Below are 22,339 nucleotides of genomic sequence, written 5' to 3'. Positions count from 1 at the left end.
GAGTTTGCGCATTCTCCCCGTGTCTGCGTGGGTTTCCTCCGGGTGCTCCAGTTTCCTCCCACAGTCTGGAAGACGTGCTGGTTAGGGTGCATTGACCCCGAACAGGTGCTGGACTGTGGCCATCAGGAGAATTTCACAGTAACTTCATTGAGGTGTTAATGTAAGGCCTACTTGTGGTAAGTGAACTTCACAATGAGACAAGTTTCTCCCCTGGTCAGCCAGACCCTGAGGCCCCGCCCACCCAGCGATTGCGTCACACAGACGGCCACGCATGCGCTCCCCGTTAAACCAACATGGCGGCGGACGCACTGGGCCCCGGGTCCCGGGGAAAAAGCGTCGCGGCTGTAAATACGGGACCCGTGGGGTATACTCGGGTGCTGCGGCCTACAGCGGGTGTTTGTGAAGCTTCCGCTCCCTCCCCGCCCCGTCTCCCGGCTCCATTCCCCACCGCACCAACTCTTACCCGCTGGAAAAAAGTGTCGCCCGCAATCGCAGGGACCCCGGGCAAAGTGACATTGCGCATGCGCCAAGTATAGCACTGCGCTTGCGCACTGGGTTCCGGTGCCGTAAATGGGGCGCTTTCATAACCGCAGCGAATGCCGGGTAACAGCAGTGCCATTCAATTCCCAGTCAAACGACAATATTGATTCTCAATTCCGATGTATTTTTAAACATACGCAACATCTGTGGACGATTGCTGTGATATATTCCACATAAGACATAGGAGCAGGAGTAGGCCATCTCGCCCTTCGAGCCTGCCCCACCATTCAATAAGATCTTGGCTGAACTGAAGTGGATCAGTTCCACTTTCCCGCTTTCTCCCCATAACCCTTAATTCCCTTGTCTATCAGAAACCTACCTACCTGTGTCTTAAATATATTTAGCAAGGTAGCCTCCACCACTTCAATGGGCAGGGAATTCCAGAGACTCACCACCCTTTGAGTGAAGAAGTTCCCCCTCAACTCTGATCTAAACTGCATCCCCCTCCCTTATTTTGAGGCTGTGCCCTCTAGTTCTGCTATTCTAGAACGTAGAAAGATTACAGCATAGTACAGGCCCTTCGGCCCTCAATGTTGTGCCGAGCTATGTCCAATCCCAAGATCAAGCTATCCCACTCCCTATAATTCTGGTGTGCTCCATGTGCCTATCCAATAAGGATTCTATTTGTCAAGTTTTGCACATAAATCTCCAGTGGGTAAGTGAACAAAGAACAATACAGCACAGGAACAGGCCCTTTGGCCCTCCAAGCCTGCACCCATCATGTGTTCCCAACTGGACTATCTGCTTCTATCCCTCTATTCTAAGTGCTGTGACTGTTATGACTTTCACACTGGTTCTCCTGAAGGTGCAGATTCTGGCTGCGTTCAATTCATAATCATTCGTTCCTGTCTCTATCTCCAGAGACTGAATACTGACCTGAACCCAGATAAAAAAATTCCAGATGAATATTGCCCTCTTGATGGATACTGAATATTTATTGGTTATTCCACAGATGTAACCCACTTCACCCATCATGCTGTCTCTTTAGAAATCTATCCAATTAATTCCACAGCCCTGCTGGCAGAATCAAAACAGGGTACATCGACTGTAATAATCCATGACCTTAATAGAAATAGTTTTGCAGCTGGATAATTCTCAGACATATTCACCCTCTTTAGAAGGTTTGATTGCCCAATTTATTAAGATATTAGGAGCCATTGTTGAGTTAATCACACAGAGTAGAGTTTAATTCAAAACACCGCAGATACTAACGGAATTATTAATAAAGGGCCAAGTCAAGATGGAATGCAACAGCTGTGTCATCGTGTCCTTCCACCCGAGTCCCAGAAATTGACAAGTGGGATGATGGGAGAGAGCAGTGTGCATTTAGGACTCCAGAAACAGGAATTTTAGAGACAATTTAACTCAGTGCACCAGTGGAAGAGAGGGAAGCAGCAGAGGCAGCTGGTCAGATTGTTTCAATGACAAATAAGTTCCATGCACTCCTCGTACTTGTTGGAGTGAGGATGAAGGAGATAGCAGAAAAAATGGAGGAAGATATGGGTTCATAAGAACGTAAGAAATTGGAGCAGGAGTAGGCCACCTAGCCCTTCGAGCCTGCCCCGCCATTCAATAAGATCATGGCTGATCTGAAGTGGATCAGTTCCACTTTCCCACCCTCTCCCCATAACCCTTAATTCCCTTGTCTATCAGAAACCTATCTACCCGTGACATAAATATATTCAGCGAGGTAGCCTCCACCACTTCAACAGGCAGAGAATTCCAGAGATTCACCACCCTTTGAGTGAAGAAGTTCCTCCTCAACTCTGATCTAAATTGCTCCCCCCCTCCTTATTTTGAGGCTGTGCCCTCTAGTCCTGCTATCCTTTCTAAGTGGGAAGAATCTCTCTACCTCTACCCTATCTATCCCCTTCATTATCTTATACATCTCTATAAGATCCCCCCCCAGCCTTCTAAACTCCAACAAGTACAGACCCGGTCTATTCAGTCTCTCTTCATAGGCGAACCCCCTCATCTCCGGTATCAGACTAGTGAACCTTCTCTGTACTCCCTCCAAGGCCAATATATCCTTCCGCAAGTGTGGCGACCAAAACTGCACACAGTACTCCAGCTGCGGCCTCACCAGTGCCCTGTACAGTTGCAGCAAGACCTCCCTACTTTTATATTCTATCCCCCTCGCTATAAAGACCAACATCCCATTCGCCTTCTTGATCACCTGCTGCACCTGCAGACTGGGTTTTTGCGACTCATGCACAAGGATGCCCAGGTCCCTCTGCACCGTAGCATGCTGCAGCTTTTCACCCTTTAAATAATAATCCCTCCTACTATTAATTCCACGTTTAAGTTCCTTCCTACTTTCAACGTGCTCCTCAAGGGTTTCGTCCATTCTTAGACTCGGTCTATCACATGGTTCCTTTTTACTGAGCTTACAATTTCCCTTGTCATTCCTGTTTCCCGAATCCTGCCATTTCTATCCTTCATTTGTTTGCGAGAATATTGCCTGTCCTGCACTTCAATCAACAGGCCTTTTAAAAGTCTTCCACGTGCCAGACATGGATTTGCCCTCAAATAGTTGTTCTCCATCCACGTTCCCCAGTTCCCATCTAATCTAGATCTAACTGGCCCTCGCCTAATTAACCACCCTCACCCTGAGGGCCACTCTTATCAATGACTATCTCAAATCCTATGGGATTATGGCGGCTAAGCCCAAAATGCACCCCCCCCCCCCCCCCCCCCCCACTGAAACACTGATCACCTGGCCCAGCTCAATCCCCAGTATCAGGTCTGGTACGGCTCCCTCCGTGGATGGATTGTCAACACACTGTATCAAAAAGCCCTCCAGGGCACGTCTAACAAACTGTTCTCCATCCTAGCCCTTGGCTGTAAGGGAATTTGTATAGATACTTAACAAGAAAAAACTGAGCATTTCTCCCATAGAAAGTGCATCTGGAGAACTGATTGTGAAAAGTCGGGCTACTGTGGGTGAACTAAAGAGAGATTTTCATAGAACCCTACAGTGCAGAAAGAGGCCCTTCACCCCATCGAGTCTGCACCGACCACAATCTCACTCAGGCCCTACCCCCATATCGTACCTGCTAATCCCTCTAACCTAAGCATCTTGGGACACTAAGGAGCAATTTTTAGCATAGCCGATCAACCTAACCTGCACATCTTTGGACTGTGGGAGGAAACCGGAGCACCCGGATGAAACCCACGCAGACATGAGGAGAATGTGCAAACTTCACACACACAGTGACTCGAGCCGGGAATTGAACCCAGGTCCCTGAAGCTGTGAAGCAGCAGTGCTAATCACTGGTTAGCAGCAGGGCAGCATGGTGGCACAGTGGGTTAGCACTGCTGCTTCACAGTTCCAGGGTCCTGGGTTCAATTCCCGGCCTTGGGTCACTGTCTGTGTGGAGTTTGCACATTCTCCTCGTGTCTGTGTGGTTTTCCTCCCACAGTCCAAAGATATGCGGGTTAGGTTGATTGGCCGTGCTAAGAAATTGCCCCTTAGTGTCCTGGGGTGTGTAGGTTAGAGGGATTAGTGGGTATAATACATAGGGATATGGCGGTAGGTTCTGGGTGGGATTGTGTTCGGTGCAGACTCGAAGGGCCTCCTTCTGCACTGTAGGGTTCTATGATTCTGTGCTGCCCTGTCTTTTGCACCCATCTTTGCTATAGAGGGCAGAAGTAACCTCCCAGAGATAGTTCTAAATCGGGAGATGGAAGAGATGGCGCAAATCAGGAAGATTACGAACAGTGTTATTGAGCACATTGTTTGGGTGTGCGCGCTGAGAGATTCTCTGATCCGAATGGATTTCCCCCTCAGGTGTTGAAAGAAGAGACTATTGAGATTGTTGTTGTAGTGGTTTTAATTTTACAAAATTCCATCGATTCAGGGAAAAAGGGAGAAAGTGGGAAAGTTCGGCCCAGTTAGCTGAACATTTGTCACAGAGGAAATGTTAAAAGCCATTCTCTTTCTCAAAAGACAGTGGAAGTATAGTCTTTGAATATTTTTAAGACAAAGCTGGATAAATTCCTGTTTAACAATGCAGTGAAAGGTGATGGGGGTTTAGACAGGAATGTAGAGTTGAGGTTACAATCAGATCAGCTTACTGAATGATGGAGCAGGCTCGAGGGGCCTCTTCCTACTCCTAATTTTTATGTTGGTACGCTCGCTGGTGTTTCAGCAGGTGGGAGGACTGAGTGAATCTCTTCCCACACTCGGAGCAGACGAACGGCCTCTCCCCGGTGTGAGTGCGCTGGTGGACAGTGAGATGAGATGATTGTCTGAACCCAGTCCCACACTGAGGGCACCTGAATGGTCTCTCATCAGTGTGAGCACGTTGATGGTACATTAGTTCCTGACAATTTTTGTAGCACTTCCCGCAGTCCAGACATTTAAAAGGTCTGTGCTCACTGTGGATACTTTGGTGTGTCATCAGGTTTGATGAATTAATGAATCCCTTCCCACACACACAGCAGGTGAACGGCCTCTGTCCTGTGTGACCACGCTGATGAATTTCCAGCTGTGACGGATAATTGAATCCCTTCCCACATTCCCCGCATTTCCACGGCTTCTCCCTGCTGTGACTGCATTTGTGTCTTGACAGGCCGGATGACTGACTGAAGTCTCGCGCACACACAGAACATGTGTACAGTTTCTCCCCACTGTGAACAGTGCTTTTTCCTTCCATGTTCAAAATCCAATGATATTCCGGCTACAGTAAACTGGGTGATCCTGACGTGATGTTTGGGGTTGAGCTTCCTGATTGCAAATTCACCCTTTCTGAAACAGAAAAAGTGAGAGTCAAGCCACAAAAGCAGGTGGTGAAACTGAGCTGAATGGATCTTGTAATTTGTGGGGCCGGCACAAGGAATGAGTGACCATGAGAACTGCTGGATTGTCATAAATGTAACAACTGGTTCATTATATCCTTCAGGAAAGGGAACCTGCCACCCAGTCTGGGCCGATACACAATCCAGTATCTATGGACAGGAATAAGAGGGAGAGAGAGGGGGGTAGAAGAAGTAGAGGATGAAGAAGAGGGATTTTTCTGTATCAGCTTGATCAGAACTCTGACAGAATCATGCTAAACCTCCACCATTTACAATGACCAGGGTATTAGATGTATGTGAAGACTATCACCTCTGAGTTCCCCTCCAACTCACACATCATCCCAATTTGTCTGACATCCAATATCGGAACATCAGGAATTTTCTCTCATTCAGATATTGGGAAAGTTGAAGCCATTCTTTCCAGTTCCCACTCCAAACTTCATTCCCTGACTACTGACACCGTCACTCTCACTGCCAACTGTCTGAGGCCAGCTGTGTGGACGGCACGGTGGCTTAGTGATTAACACTGCTGCCTCACAGTGTCAGGGACCTGGGTTTGATTCCTGGCTTGGGTGACTGTCTACGTGGAGTTTGCACATTCTCCTCGTGTTTGTGTGGGTTTCCTCTGGTGCTCCAGTTTCCTCCCACATTCTGAAAGACGTGCTGGTTAGGGAGCATTGGGCTGTGCTAAATTCTCCCTTAGTGTAACCCCAACAGGTGCCGGAATGTGGTGACTCGGGGGATTTTTACATTAATTTCATTGCAGTGTTAATGTAAGCCTACTTGTAGCACTAGTAAATAACCAGGTTGTTCAGAACCATGATGTTATGTAACCATGGTTGAGGGGATGGCACAGTTGTTGTGCTGCATCAGTGAGAAATTGGAAGTGAAAGAGTGAAGCAGTTTGCTGGGCACGTTATCCACATTCTGTCACTGGGAGGAATTTCCAATAAGGAACTTATTGTCCCCAACAAAAATGGCATCTACACATGCGTCCTACTGCGAGTGCCCCCAATAAAGATGTCAGCTGCGCATGCGCCCTACTGCCAATGCCCCGATAAAGTTGTCAGCTACGCGCGCACCCGTGTGATTACCCCCGATAAAGAAGGCAGCTGCGCATGCGCCCTAGTGCGACTGCTCCGACGAGGATGACAGCTGCGCATGCTCCTTACTGGGACCACCTGAAAAAGATGGCGGCGGTTAACCGGGGTTTGTAACTGAGAGAAAGTTACGGTTCTGCTCTGTACAAACAGGCCGGGGACCATCCCCAATTAACGGTAGGTTCTTTTTCAAGGATACGCGGTTTATGTAAGGTGTTTACGAAGTCTCGCAAACCGCCCGCCTGATCCATCGCTCCCTCTGCCTCGCCATTCCCACCTTTTACTAATTGTGTATCTGAGCAAGAATCGTTTCTCCGTCTCCATTAATCACACTGCGCATGCTTCACTTACACCCCAGCCCCGCCCCTCCCCTATGACTGATTGGAGGACCAGCCGCTCCTGCGCGGTCCTCCAGCCCCGCCCCTCATTCACTCCGATTGGTTGGAGGACCAGCTTCTCCCGCTTGGTCCTCCAGCCCCGCCCCTCTTCCTATTGGTCGATAGCCACCGTCAATCAGTCCCCGGCATTGTGATGTGGAGCATGCGCAGTGTCATTGCTGTCCTTGGTGCTGGTTTGTCCCGGAGAAGCGGAGTCAGCGTTAGGCGGTGGCTGGGCGGGTCTGGAAACACTTTGTGGATCCGCTTCAGAATCATTGTCAGCCCCCTGGTTTGCAGCTGTGGGGCTTCTCCCGGGAACAAGCCCAGGTTAACAGCCCCATCCTGGCTCAGACACTGGAGGTTCTGGAAACACTTTGTGAAACCGCAGGTGGTGAGGAGCTGGAACCAGCGGGATTTAAATGGATCCAGAGCCTGAAATCAAACCGGGAACATAAATGGATCTGGGCGATGAGTCTTCATAAACACCCAGTGTGGGCTAGATGCTGGATCTCGGGTCAGGGTGGCACGGTGGTTAGCACTGCTGCCTCACAGCGCCAGGGTCCTGGGTTCGATTCCCAGCTTGGGTCACTGTGGAGTTTGCATGTGCTCCCTGTGTCTGCATGGGTTTTCTCCGGATGCTCCAGTTTCCTCCCACAGTTGGAAAGATGAGCTAGTTAGGTGCATTGACCCAAACAGGTGCTGGTGATGAGGGGAATTTAACTGCAGTGTTAATGTAAGCCTTACTTGTGACTAATAAATAAACTTTAAGGAACATTATAAAACAAAGTGAGATTCCCAGATACATCAGGAGATAATAGGACAGGTGACCAAAAACTTGGACAACAAGGTGAGTTTTAAAGAGAGTCTTAAAGGAGGAAAGTGAGGCAGAGACAGAGAAATACAGGGAGGGAATTCAGACCCTAGGGCTGAAGACATGACCACCAGTGGTGGAGCAATTGCAGTAGGGAATGTACCAGAACAGCACTGATATCTCGGATGTTTGTGGGAAGATTACAGAGATCGGGAGGGCTGAAGCTATGGAATGATTTGAAAACAAGGATGAGAATCTTACAATCAAGGTGTTACATGCGTGGGAGCCAAGGCAGATCAGGGAGGACAGAGGTGATCGGGGGACAGGACTTGCTGTTAATTAGGAAAGGGTTGGTGGACTTTTGGATGACTTCACATTTCCATAGGTAAAATGGAGACCCGTAAGAGTGCGATGGAACAGTTGAGTTTGGAGGTAACAATGGCCTGAATGAGGGTTTGAGCAGCATTGAGGTAGAGTTGAGGTCATGTGATGTTACTGAGGTGGAAATAGGCGGTCCCAGAAACTTGGGATCAAATGGGACACTGAGGTTATGAACAAACTGGCTTAATTTCAGACATTCGCCAGGAAGAGGGATTGAGTGGATTGCAAAGGAACAAGACTTGGAAGGGGGGCCAAAAACAGTGGCTTCCATATTCTTGATATTGAATTGAGGTTAATTAGTCAGCAGGAAGAGAACCAGAAAGCAGAATGGGCTCTGACACTGATACCAGGTGTAAATTAGTTAGAGAGAGAGAGGTTTGGAGAAACCCCCTTCACAAATTCTCATCAAATCTCTAAACAGTCAGTTCTGGACACGAAGTTAACATCTGCTATTCTGACTGATGGGTTCAGGGTGATTCGGATTAATGTTTTCTCATGTGTTTTGAATGAATTGAATCATCAAAAATACTATCTCTAGTTGTACACATTTTTTTTTAAATGCATACTGAAATGATTATCTGACAGTTTATTTGGATTTCAGTTCAGGGAGGAGGGAAAGTGTGTGGGATGGGGATCTGCAACTTTGAGAGTTCGAGAGGAAAAAATTGCAGAGAAACTAGCATTGTCTGTTCAGAATTTCTATCCTGGACTGTTAGTGATGACTTTTATTGACGGTTTTTACAGGTATTAGACCAAACATCACATCAAGATCTGACAGAATCACTCAATTCCTAGGAATCGTACTTGGAATGTGGAAGGAGAAATGTTTGAAATCTTTTCCTACAGACAAAACAATCAAACATCAGTGTGACTGGAAAAGCACCGAGACACACCCGAGTGAGAGTGTTCCAGTGAACTGACTGTGAAAAGAGCTTAAACCAGTTACACAGCCTGAAAAAACATCACCATTCAGTGAGGAGAAATGTTCTCGTGTTGTGTGTGTGTAGAAGAGGCTTCATCTGATCATCAACATGGAGAGACATGATGACACTGACACTACAGAGAAACCATGGATATGTGGGGACTGTGGGAAAGCATTCACTTGCCCATCCAAACTGGAAACTCATCGATGCACCCACACTGGGGAGAGACCCTTCACCTGCTCCATATGTGGGAAGGATTTCACTCAGTCATCCAACCTGGCATTACACCAGCGTGTTCACACTGGGGAGAGGCCGTTTAGCTGCTCTGTGTGTGGGAAAAGATTCATTCAGTCATACAATCTAGCATTACACCGGCGGGTTCACACTGGGGAGAGGCCATTCACCTGCCCCGTGTGTGGGAAGGGATTCATTAATTCCTCGAACCTCGTGGCACACCAGCGAGTTCACTCTGGGGAGAAACCATTCAGCTGCACTGACTGTGGAATGAGCTTTAAGCTTTCGTCCACTCTGCTGAAACACCAGCGAGTTCACACTGGGGAGAAACCATTCAGCTGCACTGACTGTGGAAGGAGCTTCAAACACTCAGGCGGTCTCACTGTACACCAGCGAGCTCACACCGGGGAGAAGCCATTCACCTGCTCCATGTGTGGGAAGGGATTCACTGATTCATGCCAACTGCTGAGACATGAACGGGTTCACACTGGGGAGAGGCCGTTCTCCTGCTGCGAGTGTGGGAAGGGATTCATTGATTCATCTCAATTACTGAAACACCAGCGAGTTCACAAGTGACGGCAGGGATTGGATTCTGCTGTTAATTCATTCTGACAGCAGGAGTTTGTTTCTGCTGGTGTTAAACTCCAGCCCAGTTACTGGCTGTATTAATATCCTGGATCAAGAGGTGATTGTGCTGCTGGGGTTGCAGTTACTGCTGTCCATCAGAAATTAGATTTGGAACTTTTACTTCAATCTCAAATTGTTTAAGTTAAGTTTCTTTATTAGTGTTACAAGTAGGCTTACATTAACACTGCAATGAAGTTACTGTAAAAATCCCCCAGTCGCCACTCTACATGCCTGTTTGGGTACACTGAGGAAGAATTTAGCATGGCCAGTACACCTAACGAGCACATCATTTGGACTGTGTGAGGAAACCGGAGCACCCGGAGGAAACCCACGGGGACACGGAGAGAACGTGCAGATTCCACACAGACAGTGACCCAAGTCAGGAATTGAACCCGGGTCCTGGTACTGTGAGGCAGCAGTGCGAACCACTGTGTTACCGTGTCACCCTACTGATCTTGGCCCAAATTCCACTATTCAGTATATGAGAGGTTGCAGCAATGAACATCTCCAATTAGAAAGTGTTGATTAATCCTTGCTGAGAATTCTTACTCACTGTCACATTACACACAGTGACACCACCATAATCCATCAGAAAGAAGGGGAATGGGAATTGCTGGAGAATCAAGAGTCTCTCCAAATGTCACCCATCCCATCTGGAACAGAAATGCCCTCAGCACAGGGATAGCATCTTTTAAGATTAAACCAAATAAACTCAAGTTAAATCAGGACAAGGTAAAAGGGGCAGCTCCCCAAAAGGAAAGGGAACAGCCTGAACAAAATCAAAGTACAAAGGAAACTTAAAAACATCAAATTAAAATGTGATTATTAGGGTCAATAATGCACCCCAGCCCCTGCAGCGCCAGCTCAGGAATGGCAATAAGTTGAATCCGAGTAATAGATTGGAAGAAATCACCATCTAATAGCCTTACAAAATCTTTGGATACTGATGGAATATTATAGAAAGAAACGTCTTTGGAAGAAAGCTTGCTGGCTGACAAACATGGGACAAGCCTTTCTCCCTGTCAAGGACCTGTGTCTAACACAAGCCCTGAAGCAAGACATTTTTAACCCCGATACCATTGGCTCTTATGGTAACTAGCTACATGTACAGGTTAAAATAGGCCCTCGAGCAAGGAGGTTTCAAATTGACTGGCTTCTCCCCAATCAGGCTCATTGAAGTGAATCTTCCATAGGTACTAGCTATGGACATCAACATTCACTTGGTTTCAGCCGTCTACTTGTCCTCTGGGATCTGTAAACCTCTCTCACAGGTCAGGTGCTTTTCCTATCTATTTAACTCATGCATCTTGTTTTAAATGTCGCTTCTCAATAAACTGTTTTAAAATCACTACTGAGCTCAATTCTCTTTTTGGGTGGAGACCAGTAAGAGTTTACAAAGTCGATTTTTAAATGTTTCTGTAGGTTTGTGAATAGGGAGAAGCAAGTGAAAGTAAACATTCTCTACGAGAGGCAGATAAAAGGGAAAATATAATGGGGAACAAGGAAATGGCAGAGAAATGCAACAAATACTTTGTATCTATCTGTCCTCATGGTAGAAGACAAAAGAAACATTCTAGTAATGGGGAACCAAGGGGGTAGTGCCAGGGGGCAGGAACTTTTAATACAAGGAAGAACCATTTTCAAACATGAGCCACCACCCCAATGTCGTTCAAGTTGTAATGCTGTTCATCAAATGTCAATAATAATGAAAAACCTGACAGACATGTTCCAACATCATTTTATGGAACTTTACTGTAAAGTTGTGAATTGAATCATCCTTTCTGACAAGTACAATGTGAATAAAAGTTTTTAAAAAATGAAACAAGCCATTTAATTCCCATCAAAATGGGTTTGATTGATCAATGGTGGGAGTTGCACAAGTCCAAAGCTGTTGTGGCTTTGGAAACACAGGTTACACACTCCCTTGTCCCATAAGAATGAGGGTCTTCTAGAAATAGAGACTGGAGAAATTAATGGGACTAAATGGTGACAAATTCCCTGGATCAGACAACCTGTATCTTGGGGATTTCGAAGTGGGAGCTTCAGAAATAGTTGCTGTGTTAGTGTGATCTTCCAGAATTCCTTAAACTCTAGAACAGTTCCCAAGGATCGGAGGTTAGCAAACGTTAACCGCACTAGTCCAGAAAGTAGAAGGAGAGAAAATGGGGAATCTAGACCAGTTAACATCAGTTGTAGGTGAAATATTAGAAATCTTATTGTTCGGGACTTGGTAACATGGTACCTGTAAAATAAAAAAAAACAGAAAATGCTGGAAAATCTCAGCAGGTCTGATAGCATCGGTGGAGAGAGAATAGAGCCAACATCTCAAATTTGGATACCCTCTATCAGCTCTGATGGACTGTCATCCAGACTCGACATGTTGGTTCCATTCTTTTCCCACAGATGCTGTCAGATCGGCTGAGATTTTCCAGCATTTTCTATTTTTATTTCTGATTCCAGCATCTGCAGTATTTCACTTTTATCTATTAAATTTGACTAGGATCAAATTAATGGTGGTGAGAAAAATGAGAGGTGATCTAATTAGAGTATATGATTCTTCATGGGTCTGAGAGGTTAGATGGTGTGAAATTATTTCTCTTGACTGGAGAGTCTTGACTACTGGGTCACAGCCTCTGAATAAGGAGTCAATCATTTAGATTGAAATGAGGAGAAAATTCTTCATTCAGTTGTGAATGTCTGGAATTTTATATTCCAGGGAGCAGAGGATGCTGGGCCATTGAATGTAATTAAGATAAAGATTGATAAATATTTGGGTACAAAGAGAAGCTGAGCAATATGGAGAGATGGGGTTGAGGTAGATTATCAACCTTGCAAAACATCAGCTGCAGCCTGAGACTGGGTGGAAATGTTGAAAAGTCTGAATATCTTGTTGCAATCCCGGACACTAGGACCCGGTGGGAAGAGAATAACCTTCGCCCCGCCCCATACTGTTGCGTCCAGGATACGCCGCGCATGCGCTCATCGTTGAACAAAGATGGTGGTCGTCAGCCTGGATTTGGGCCTCGGAGGGGAAAAGATCCGGAGCTGCAAACACGGGAGCGGCAGAGTCTCAATCGGACTTTGAGGAACTCGCCAGGTATTTAGAAACTCTCCTTATCCAGGGCCCGCTCCCTCGGAGTTTCCTCTCCCTTCCCCGCTGCACAGAGGCAAAAACAGAGACTCACCCCATCGCCATTACTGACAGTGCGCATGCTCCAATAGGTGATTAGTGCGCCTGTGCGGTGCCAGCCTATGCTGTGAATAGGGGACATTCTGCACCGCGGGGAATGCTGGGTCAGGACTCTGCCATTGCAAGTCATTATTAGGAGCTCGTTACGTTTTTACTATTGTGTGTAGATTGGAGAACGGGGGCGGGTTCTATAAATTAATTAAAGGAGGAACCAAGTTATACAGAAATCTATGTGCACAGATCCTTCATTATCCATCAGAAAGAAGGGGAGTGGGAATAGGTGGAGAATTGCAAATGCCCCAAAGTGTTCCAAAAGCAGCAGCAATGAAAAGCGGAATCCAAGAGCTCCAGTCAAATGTAAACTCAGAAAGTGATGTGACTGAGTGAAGTATTTCACTTAGTAATTATCAGAATTGTATTCTCATCGATATTCCAGGTCATTTCTCAAAATCATTCAATGGAGGTAGGTGTCACTGGATTAGACCAGCACTTACTTCCCATCCCTAATTGCCCTTGAAAAGGTGTTGGTGAGCTGCCTTCTTGAATCGCTGCAGTCCATGTGGTTGGTACACCCACAATGCTGTTAGGAAGGGATTTCCAGGATTTTGATCCAATGACAGTGAAAGAATATTTCCAAATCAGGATAGTGAATGGCTTGGAGGGGAACTTCCAAATGGTGGTTTTCCCACCTGTCCACTGTCCTTGTCCTTTTAGATTTTAGTGGTCGTGGGGTTTCTCTTTTTTGCAGGTTTCATATAGATTTGCAAAAAATAAAACTTCTTAAGATGTGGACATTACTCACAAGGCCCAGATTACTGTCCTGAATTACTATCCTGCACTGACAGTGATGTGTTACCAATCACTAGTTGTCCTTTGTGATTGTATAGTTGGCCTTTTTCTTAAACCTCTGTAGTCCATGTAGTAAAGGTGCTCCCACAATGCAACAGTATTAGGATTTTAACCCAGTCTCATTGAAGGGATAGTGATATTTGTCCAAGTCAAGGAGTTGCGTGATTTTCCCATGTCTCAGCTGCTGTGGTACTTCCAGGTGGGAAAGACTGCATTTCGGAGATTCTGCCAAAATCCTGGTTGAGTTGCTGATGTATAAAATCTCTTTCCGTCACCTTCCTCTCTGACCTCTCCCTCTTCACGCATAAAGGCTGGATTCTTGTTGTGGGCTCTGAAGGGGTGAAGGGTTCCTTTCCCTCAGTGCACTGGTGAACAGTTTGAAGCTTTATGACAATTAATCAGTTTTCATATCCCTTTTCTGATTCCCAATCCCACAATTTATCAGACTCATTCAGCTCAATTTCACATCTTGCCTTTGTGTATTTATGACTTGTCTCTCATGTTTCCTCCTTTTTGTTTTTACATCATTTTTCAAGGGATTAGAAGGTGAGGAATTACAGACAATTGTAAATCAATGATCACATCAAAATCTTATAGAGTGCTTCGATTCATCAGGATCTAAATAATCATCGGTCTTTGAACATGGAAGAAAAAAGTACCGTTCACAGTGGGGACAAACCGTACATGTGTTCTGTGTGTGGACAAGACTTCAAACGATCGTCTGGCCTGTCAAGACACAAGCGCAGTCACAACATGTTCACTCTGACAAGAGACCATTCACGTGTTCTCACTGTGGGACTGGCTTCAGGCGATCAGGCGACCTCACTGTACACCAGCGAATTCACACTGGGGAGAGACTGTTCACCTGCTCTGTGTGCGGGAAGGAATTCACTTGTTTATCCTCTCTCACTTCACACCAACTTGTTCACACAAATGAGAGACCATTCACATGTTCTGACTGTGAGAAGAGCTTTAAAATAAGAAAACTTCTACTCACACACCAGAGAAATCACTCTGAGGAGAGACCGTTCACCTGCACTGAGTGTGAGAAAGGATTCACCCGGTCATCCATTCTGCTGAGACATTAACAAGTTCACAGTGAGGAGAAACCAGTCACTTGTTCAATGTGTGTAAAGAGATTCACCCAGTCACACAACTTGGTGACCAGTGATCACAGGGGTGTGATTCTGCTGTTATTGCTGCTGCATCCCAACTGAATTATGTTTATAGATAGTTGGAGTTTTTCTGATGTAAATCAACCCTGTTGGACTTGGAGAATGCCCCACGGCATCTCTCATTCATGTGTCAATAAATTTTCACACCTGCATATCTTATTTGAAATTTAAATCACTCAGAAACTGTATTGAACTAAAGTTGAACAATAAACAGATCACAGTCCAATCCACCCCTGTGTGAATGTGCTGATGTATCAGCAGGCTGATGACTAAAGTCTGTTTCGTAACTTCAGGATAAAGATTTGGAAGCTCTGAATGTTGGTAATCTCATCTGTAGGCTGGAGCTATTTGATAGGTGGGATGTTCATAGCTGTAAACTTGTCAGGTGTTGAAAGAATTACTATTGGAGTAAACTCACCTATTTATAACCTCAGACTCTGTTCCCTGTTGTATTTAATAAGTAACACAGTGGAATAGTGGGGTAAATATGAGGGCCTGGGTAAGATGCTCTGTTGGAGAGTTGGTGTAGAGTTGATGGGCCCTGTACCCTCACACATTTACCCTGCTAATCCCCCTAACCTACATTTCTTTGGATGTTAAGGGACAATTTAACACAGCCAATCTACTTAACTTGCACATGTTTAGACTGTAGGAGGAAACTGGAGCAAACTCACACAGACATAGGGAGAACAAGCAAACTCCACACACAAACCCAAGGTTGGAATCATACCCAGGTCCCTGGCGCCGTCAGGCAGCAGTGCTAACCACTGTTCCATCATGCAGCCCTTCATCTGCTGCTGAATCCCACGTCCACACGTTACCGCCAGACTTGATGAGTCCAACACATTCTTGATTGGGCTCCCACGTTCTGCCAATTTGAGGTAATCCAAAATATCCCATGTCTTGCAGACTGTTCCTTCATCTCCACAACCCTCTCTTCAAATCTGGAACCTTGTGCAAGCCCTTTGCAATTGCTGCAGCATTGTTGGCGTGTGAGCTAATGTATGGTTCAGAATAACACCAAAAGTGTGAGTTCAATTCCCATTTCAGCTGAGGTCGGTGTTGGAGCTGCCTCCTCACCCTGCCCAATTGTGAATACTAACGGCAGGAAAACACATCAGTAGACAACGCTGGATGACACATCTGCAGACAAGGAGCCAAGAACTTGCCTAAGGGATAAGTTCTGAACTACTGGCTATGTGATGGGTCATTGCTTATTTAATCACTTTTATAAACTGGAATTTTCTTTGTAAACCTCAGCTTGAAAGAATAAAGCAAATAAATTGGAATATTAACTAACTATTGACATCTTGAACCAATGGTCTTCACTTTCCCCACCCTGATGTGGCACTGAAGCTTCTTAGATTTGAAGAAGAAACTTAACCTTAGGGCACTGGACGCTATGGTGGTACAGTGGTTAGCATTGCTGCCTCACAGCGCCAGGGACATGGGTTCAATCACTGGCTTGGATCATTGTCTGCGTGTGTTTCCTCTGGGTGCTTTGGTTTCCTGCTGCAGTTGAAAAGATGTGCTGGTCAGGTACAGTAGTCATACTAAATTTTCCCTCGGTGTACTCAAACAAGTATGGCGATTAGGGGATTTTCACAGTAACTTCATTACAGTATGAATGTAAGCCGACTTGTGACTCATAAGTAAACTTTCCTGTTGTCCTCAGTATCTGTGACCTGGCAGGATGGCAAGAATGGCCCAGGGCTCCAGTGAGTTGCACTGGACAGGCCGGAGTGGCCAAGTGGGAGGAGCAGCAGTCGGGAGGCTTACAGCGACCCCTGGTGGCCTGGAGGGGAAACAGCAGCAGCACAGCCTGTACTAAAGCTTCCCCAGTTCGGCTGCTCAGGGACACTGGGAACCTCTTCAAATGTAAACTTCAGCTTCTCGTATTAACCCCCATTCGTCCCTCTCTCCGTCCATCCATCTCACTCTCCCTTCCTCTCACCATCCATCCCTCTCTCCCTCCTCCCATCCCTCCCTACAACAAGAATCATTCACTCAGCGCAGCAGTTTCACCCTCATTCTAGCCTTTATTACATCCACTCAGCTTCCAGATACTTTACACCATTAGATATTACAATTCAAACTTTATAATCTCTCCAGTTTAATATTTATTCAATCATAGACAGCAGACAAATCATCAATTCCGCTCCCACCAGGAGCTATGGGGATATATTGATATGTTTTCCCTTTTCACAATAAAATCCACACACCCAGCTTCAGATCTGCTTCTGTTATTATTTTAGTGCCCAGCAGATTATTTGGACTGAAATTGATATCAATCCTTTGTGGGCTCAATTTGTCTCTGTGTTTGTGAGAGTGTCTGAGATAGTGTATGTGTGCGAGTTTGTGTGAGATTATAGAAACTAGAGGAGGCCATTCAGCCCTTTGAGCCTGCTCCACCATTCATTTTGATCATCGCTGATCATCAAATTCAATATCCCGATTCCCCCCCTCTCCCATATCCCTCAATCCCTTTAGCACCAAGAGCTATATCTAATTTCTTCTTGAAATCATATTTGTGTGTCTGCCTTTTTTTGAGTGTGTTTGTATGTCTGTGAATGTGCTTGTGTCATGGTGTGGAGATACCGGTGTTGGACTGGGTTAAACACAGTAAGAAGTCTCAGAACACCACGTTAAAGTCCAACAAGTCTATTTGATAGTAAACCCGTAAGCTTTCAGGGTTTGCCCCTTTGTCAGGTGAGTGGAGAGTTCTGGTCTCAAACAGAGCATATAGAAGGCACACACAGTTTACAGAATACTGATTAGAATGCAAATCTTTACAGCTAACCTGCTATTCAAGTCTTAAAGATGCAGACAATGTGAGTGGAGATAGCATCAGGCACAGGCAAAAGAGATGTGTATTGTTTCCAGACAGGACAATTAGTGAGATTTCACAAGTTCAGGCAAGTCATGGGGTTACAGATAGTGCGACATGAACCTAAGATCCCTTTTGGGGCCGTCCTCATGTGTGTGGACTTGGCTATCAGTCTCTGCTCAGCAACTCTGCACTGTCATGTGTCGTGAAAGCTGAGTTTACTGTCAAATAAATCAGTTGGACTTAAACCTGGTGTTGTCAGACTACTTGTGTGTTCTCCGCAGCAGAAGCGGGTTCCATTCCATGTTACAGAGCAGAAATCCAGGAGAACTGGATTAATTGTTGGATTAAACAGTGATATGTTACAGAGCAGAAATCCAGGAGAACTGGATTAATTGTTGGATTACACAGTGATATATTATAGAGCAGGAATCCAGGAGAACTGGATTAATTGTTGGATTATACAGTGATATGTTACAGAGCAGGAATCCAGGAGAACTGGATTAATTGTTGGATTATACAGTGATATGTTACAGAGCAGGAATCCAGGAGAACTGGATTAATTGTTGGATTACACAGTGATATATTACAGAGCAGGAATCCAGGAGAACTGGATTAATTGTTGAATTACACAGTGATATGTTACAGATGTGTGTGTGTCCCTGGGCACAGTCCCCAGAGAGTTTAAAATCCGGCTTCTGTCTCTCTTCAGAGCTGCTGGTTTGCAGCATTTATGAGACAGAAACTTCACTCTCATTCTCTCCCTCCCTTCCCCCAGCCAGTGCTTCTGTTCTTAAAAGAAATCTAAGCGTTTTTTTTTGCAGTTCTGATTTCTGGTGAGTCATTGAACATTAAGCACAGGGCAGACACATTTAATCACCCAGACACACAACAACAGACAGATTGCATTGTAAATCAGAAGTGGAATTGTAAATGCAACAACAAAGGACTTTGCAAGATATTTCTTCAGGCAACTTAAGGAGAAGGGAACTTTGCAAGAACCAGCAAAGGGTGCAAACCTGTAGCTGATGGAGTCTTGGATGATCAAGTTGTATGATCTACATTTAGACTGGCCTCTGTCTCTCTCTCTCAGTCTGGCAATACAGGACTGCGAGTTAATTTGACCCAATTTTCTCTCAGCTCCAGTACTGGTAATGTGAAGCTGGGATGGGGATGGGGGTGGGGGAGAGAGAGAGCGAGCGAGCCTTGGGATAAACCATTTGCCTGGTGCTCAGTAACCCACACAACACCCCCCACACACTCAGAGACAGGTTGGTTTTGGACTGGGCCATACCTGGAGGAGGTGTGTCCAGGTGAGGTGTAGGAGATGTGGTTGGATGGGGTTTGATTGGGGAGGTGTGGACAGTTTGTGTGTGACTCAGTGAGGATATAAAAAGGCAGGGTGTGCATTGTTTTCTCTCTCTCTACACGTGGGTTGGTAAGTATCAGGTAAACTCTGTGAGTGAGTCATGGAGTTCCAGCTCTGAGATTTTAACTCCCCTTTACCCAGCACAAAGCCCCTGGCCCAGGATCTGTCTCCCCCACCATGGGAGAGGGGATGGAAGGAGTTTGAGAGATCACCGAGGGGAAACATGTGCGATGGTGAGTATGAACCTCTTCACTTTGTGTCTGTACCTCTTTCCTACCCAGCCCTGCTTTTCTCTGTTTGCAGCCTCCTCTCAATCTTTCTTTCTCTCTGTATCTGCTCTCTATTTTTCTCTCGCTCTCTAGCTTTCTTTTTGCTTTCTCGCTATCGTTCTCCTTTTTTTCCCCTGGACACTACCCCCGCCCCCTGATTTTTTTCCCTGCCCTGTTCTCTTTTCCACCCCCTCCCCTCACTAGATCCCTAAGCACACCCCCCTCCTCTCAGTCCCTCTATTCCCACTTCCCCTGTGAATCCCAGTGGGTCCCTCAGCCCCTTCCCCCACCAAATCCCTCAAAGCCTATCCTTCTCCTATCCTGAATCCCATTCTATTCCCGCACCAGTGCCCTGTCTCGTCTGCCCAATCTCCTTCAATCTGACTCGAAGCCCACCCCCCAAAAATCTCTCAGAACCCACTGCCAAAGCCTTCTAAGCCCCTCTGAATCCCCCAAGGTCCCGTCCCAATTCCTTAACCACCCCCTAAAGACTCCCTATGACCCCCCCCACCTCCAGTCCCTCCTAATCCCCCAAACTCAAATCCCTCAAGTCCTCCCCAGCTCCAAATCTGCGTCACCTCTCCCCTCGAATCCTTTGACGTGCCCCCAATTCTAACCCTGAAGCAAGCCCCACCCCCCAAATCCCTCTCTGAATCCCCCTTCTCAAACTGCTAAAAATCCCATCCGGCCTCTATCCCTTTCCCTCCACCCTGACATTCACCCTCCTGCACTAACTCTCTCTCTCCCACCCAGACATGCTCTCAGTTCTAAGCCCCTGAGATTCCTCTGGAATCCCCTTGAATATCTCCCCGGATTGGCTCCCCTCACCACATCCCTCTGCCCCCATATCCTGCTCCTTCTCAAATCCCACCCCCTCTAATCGCTGAGCCCCTTTTAATTCCCTCCCCCCCACTGCTGAATCCGCTTAAGTTCCCCCCCCCATGTCCCTCCTGTATCCGTCAGACCCCGGGAAAACCCCCTCTATGTCTCCCTTTCCTGAATCCTCTCAATTTTCCCTGATTCCCACCCTCTCAGTCCCCACTGCTGAATCTCTAAATCCATGAGACCCTCCCTTAACTCTCCCTGAATCCCTCAAATTCCCCACCACAATCCCTCTGAGTCTCTCCCCACATCCCTCTCCACTCTCCTCTTTAATCCCTCTCAATTTCCCCCTCTCCCACTCCAGCTGAATCTATCGTCATCTCCGCAATCCCTCTAAATCTCCCACCCACCGAATCCATTCCTCTCAGTGCCGTACCACCCCCCCCCACTGCCCAAATCCTCTTCAATCCCCCTCCAAATCCCTCAATGTCCTGCTGAATCTCCCTCTAAGTTTCTCCCCTCCCTCCAGCAAACCCCCACTCCCTCCCTGTGAACAGCCCCTAGACAGAATGACACCCCTCTGCCCCCCTCCACTCTGTCAATCCCCCTCCACTCCCCCTGTACACAGCCCCTGGTTGAGTTGGATGTGGAAACTCTGCCCATTTAAAATGCTGGAATGATGAATTGCCCTGACACTGTTATAATATCCCCGTCCCCTCTCCTCCATTGCTCCCTTTCTCTAATAACCTCTGACTCTGGGCAGCCTGTGTTATAATATTTCCCCCCTCTTGTACAACAGACCCCACACCCCTCCCCTCTATCTAATTACCTGTGTATTACAAACTCCCCCTTTCAGTAGTTTTTTTTGCCCCTTCCCCTCCACTGTGTTCCTGGGCCCTCGCTGCTTGAAAACAGTGAACCTCTGATCTGGCCTGTCCCTCACGAGAGAGAGAGGAGACAGAGAAGCAGAGAGATGGAGATAGGGAGGATGCTGCTGTAATTCAGACAGAATGATTCACAGACAGAGAGAGATAAGAGACAGATATGGAGATGGGGAGAATGTCTACAGCAGCAATGATTCAGAGGGTGGGAATCAGGGAGAGGTTGAGAGAGGGAAGCAGATAGCTAGAGACAGAAAGAAGCAGTTAAAATTTTACTTGTTAGTCACAAGTAGGCTCACATTAACATTTCAGTGAAACTACTGTGAAAAGATATAGGGATGGAGACAGGGTGTTACTGTAATTCAGACAGAATGAGTCACAAAGGGCAGCAGAGATAGATAGAAAGGGACAGAGAGATGGAGAAGGGGCTGCTGTGATTGAGATAAAATGACCCACGGAGAGGGAGAGATGAGCAGAGAGGCTGAGATACAAAGCGAGATGTGGAGATGAATAGAAAGGGGAGCTTGGGGAAGACAGACTGATGAAGTTTCAGGAAGAGAAAGATAGAATGAGAGAAAAAGGGAAAGATGCTGCCATTGTGAGAGGCTGAGGTGGAAAGGATGGGGAGAGACAGGGATTGGAAAGATGTGGAGAAACAGTTCTGAGGATGTGGGAGTTACACAGACAGAGCTTCAGGGAGAGGGATTGGAATCTGTGGGATTACATTGGAGCAGGGATCACTTGGAATAACCCCCCCCTCCCCCTGACACACAGACCACTAACCCTCAGTGTAAAAGCCCCACCAGTCTATCTGTGTATAAAAATGAATGACAAAGACACAGGGATTTTTATTAATATTTTTCTCTCGGGTTGTAGCTCTTGTCCGAGGATTCCTCACGGCAAAACTATTCGCTCTCTGCATCGTCAAAGTTTCCTAAAGTATTCTCCTTGGAAGAGGGAAAGAGAAAATGAAGTGAAATTTGGTTAAACACAAAACAAAAAAGCTGATTGTAAATAAAAGGCACAGCAAGATCCCAGGACTTGCTGAAATTCACAATCTCACTGAGGGAGGGGTAGGGGAACATTCATTTTCACATCCTCATTATTAAACCCCGACAAGATGGGAACAATTTTCGAATGAAATGAACTTCCAAATGCCTCGTG

General features: G+C 46.3%; 2 protein-coding genes across 2 annotated transcripts in view; one reads left to right on the top strand and one right to left on the bottom strand.

Moving 5' to 3' along the window:
• The window catches only part of LOC145362443 (uncharacterized), a 44,514-nt gene that overhangs the window by 5,759 nt on the left and 16,416 nt on the right, over positions 1–22,339 (bottom strand). The window contains exons 3-4 of the mRNA XM_080218469.1: positions 13,002–13,028; positions 4,675–5,184 (exon numbers count right to left, since the gene is read on the bottom strand). Of these exons, the coding sequence (XP_080074595.1) occupies positions 4,675–5,184; positions 13,002–13,028 (537 nt within the window). The remainder of the gene's footprint in view (positions 1–4,674; positions 5,185–13,001; positions 13,029–22,339) is intronic.
• Positions 6,361–10,634, top strand: LOC145362311 (uncharacterized). Its single transcript, XM_080218392.1, has 3 exons — positions 6,361–6,468; positions 7,115–7,306; positions 9,017–10,634. The coding sequence occupies exons 1-3, from the start codon at positions 6,361–6,363 to the stop codon at positions 9,740–9,742; spliced, it is 1,026 nt and encodes a 341-aa protein (XP_080074518.1). The 3' UTR covers positions 9,743–10,634.

Source organism: Carcharhinus amblyrhynchos, unplaced genomic scaffold (assembly GCF_965287045.1).
Source record: "Carcharhinus amblyrhynchos unplaced genomic scaffold, sCarAmb.v2.hapA scaffold_38, whole genome shotgun sequence".
NCBI classification, from domain to species: Eukaryota; Metazoa; Chordata; class Chondrichthyes; order Carcharhiniformes; family Carcharhinidae; genus Carcharhinus; species Carcharhinus amblyrhynchos.
Note: the sequence above shows the minus strand (reverse complement) of the source record. Positions and strands in the feature narration are given on the sequence as shown.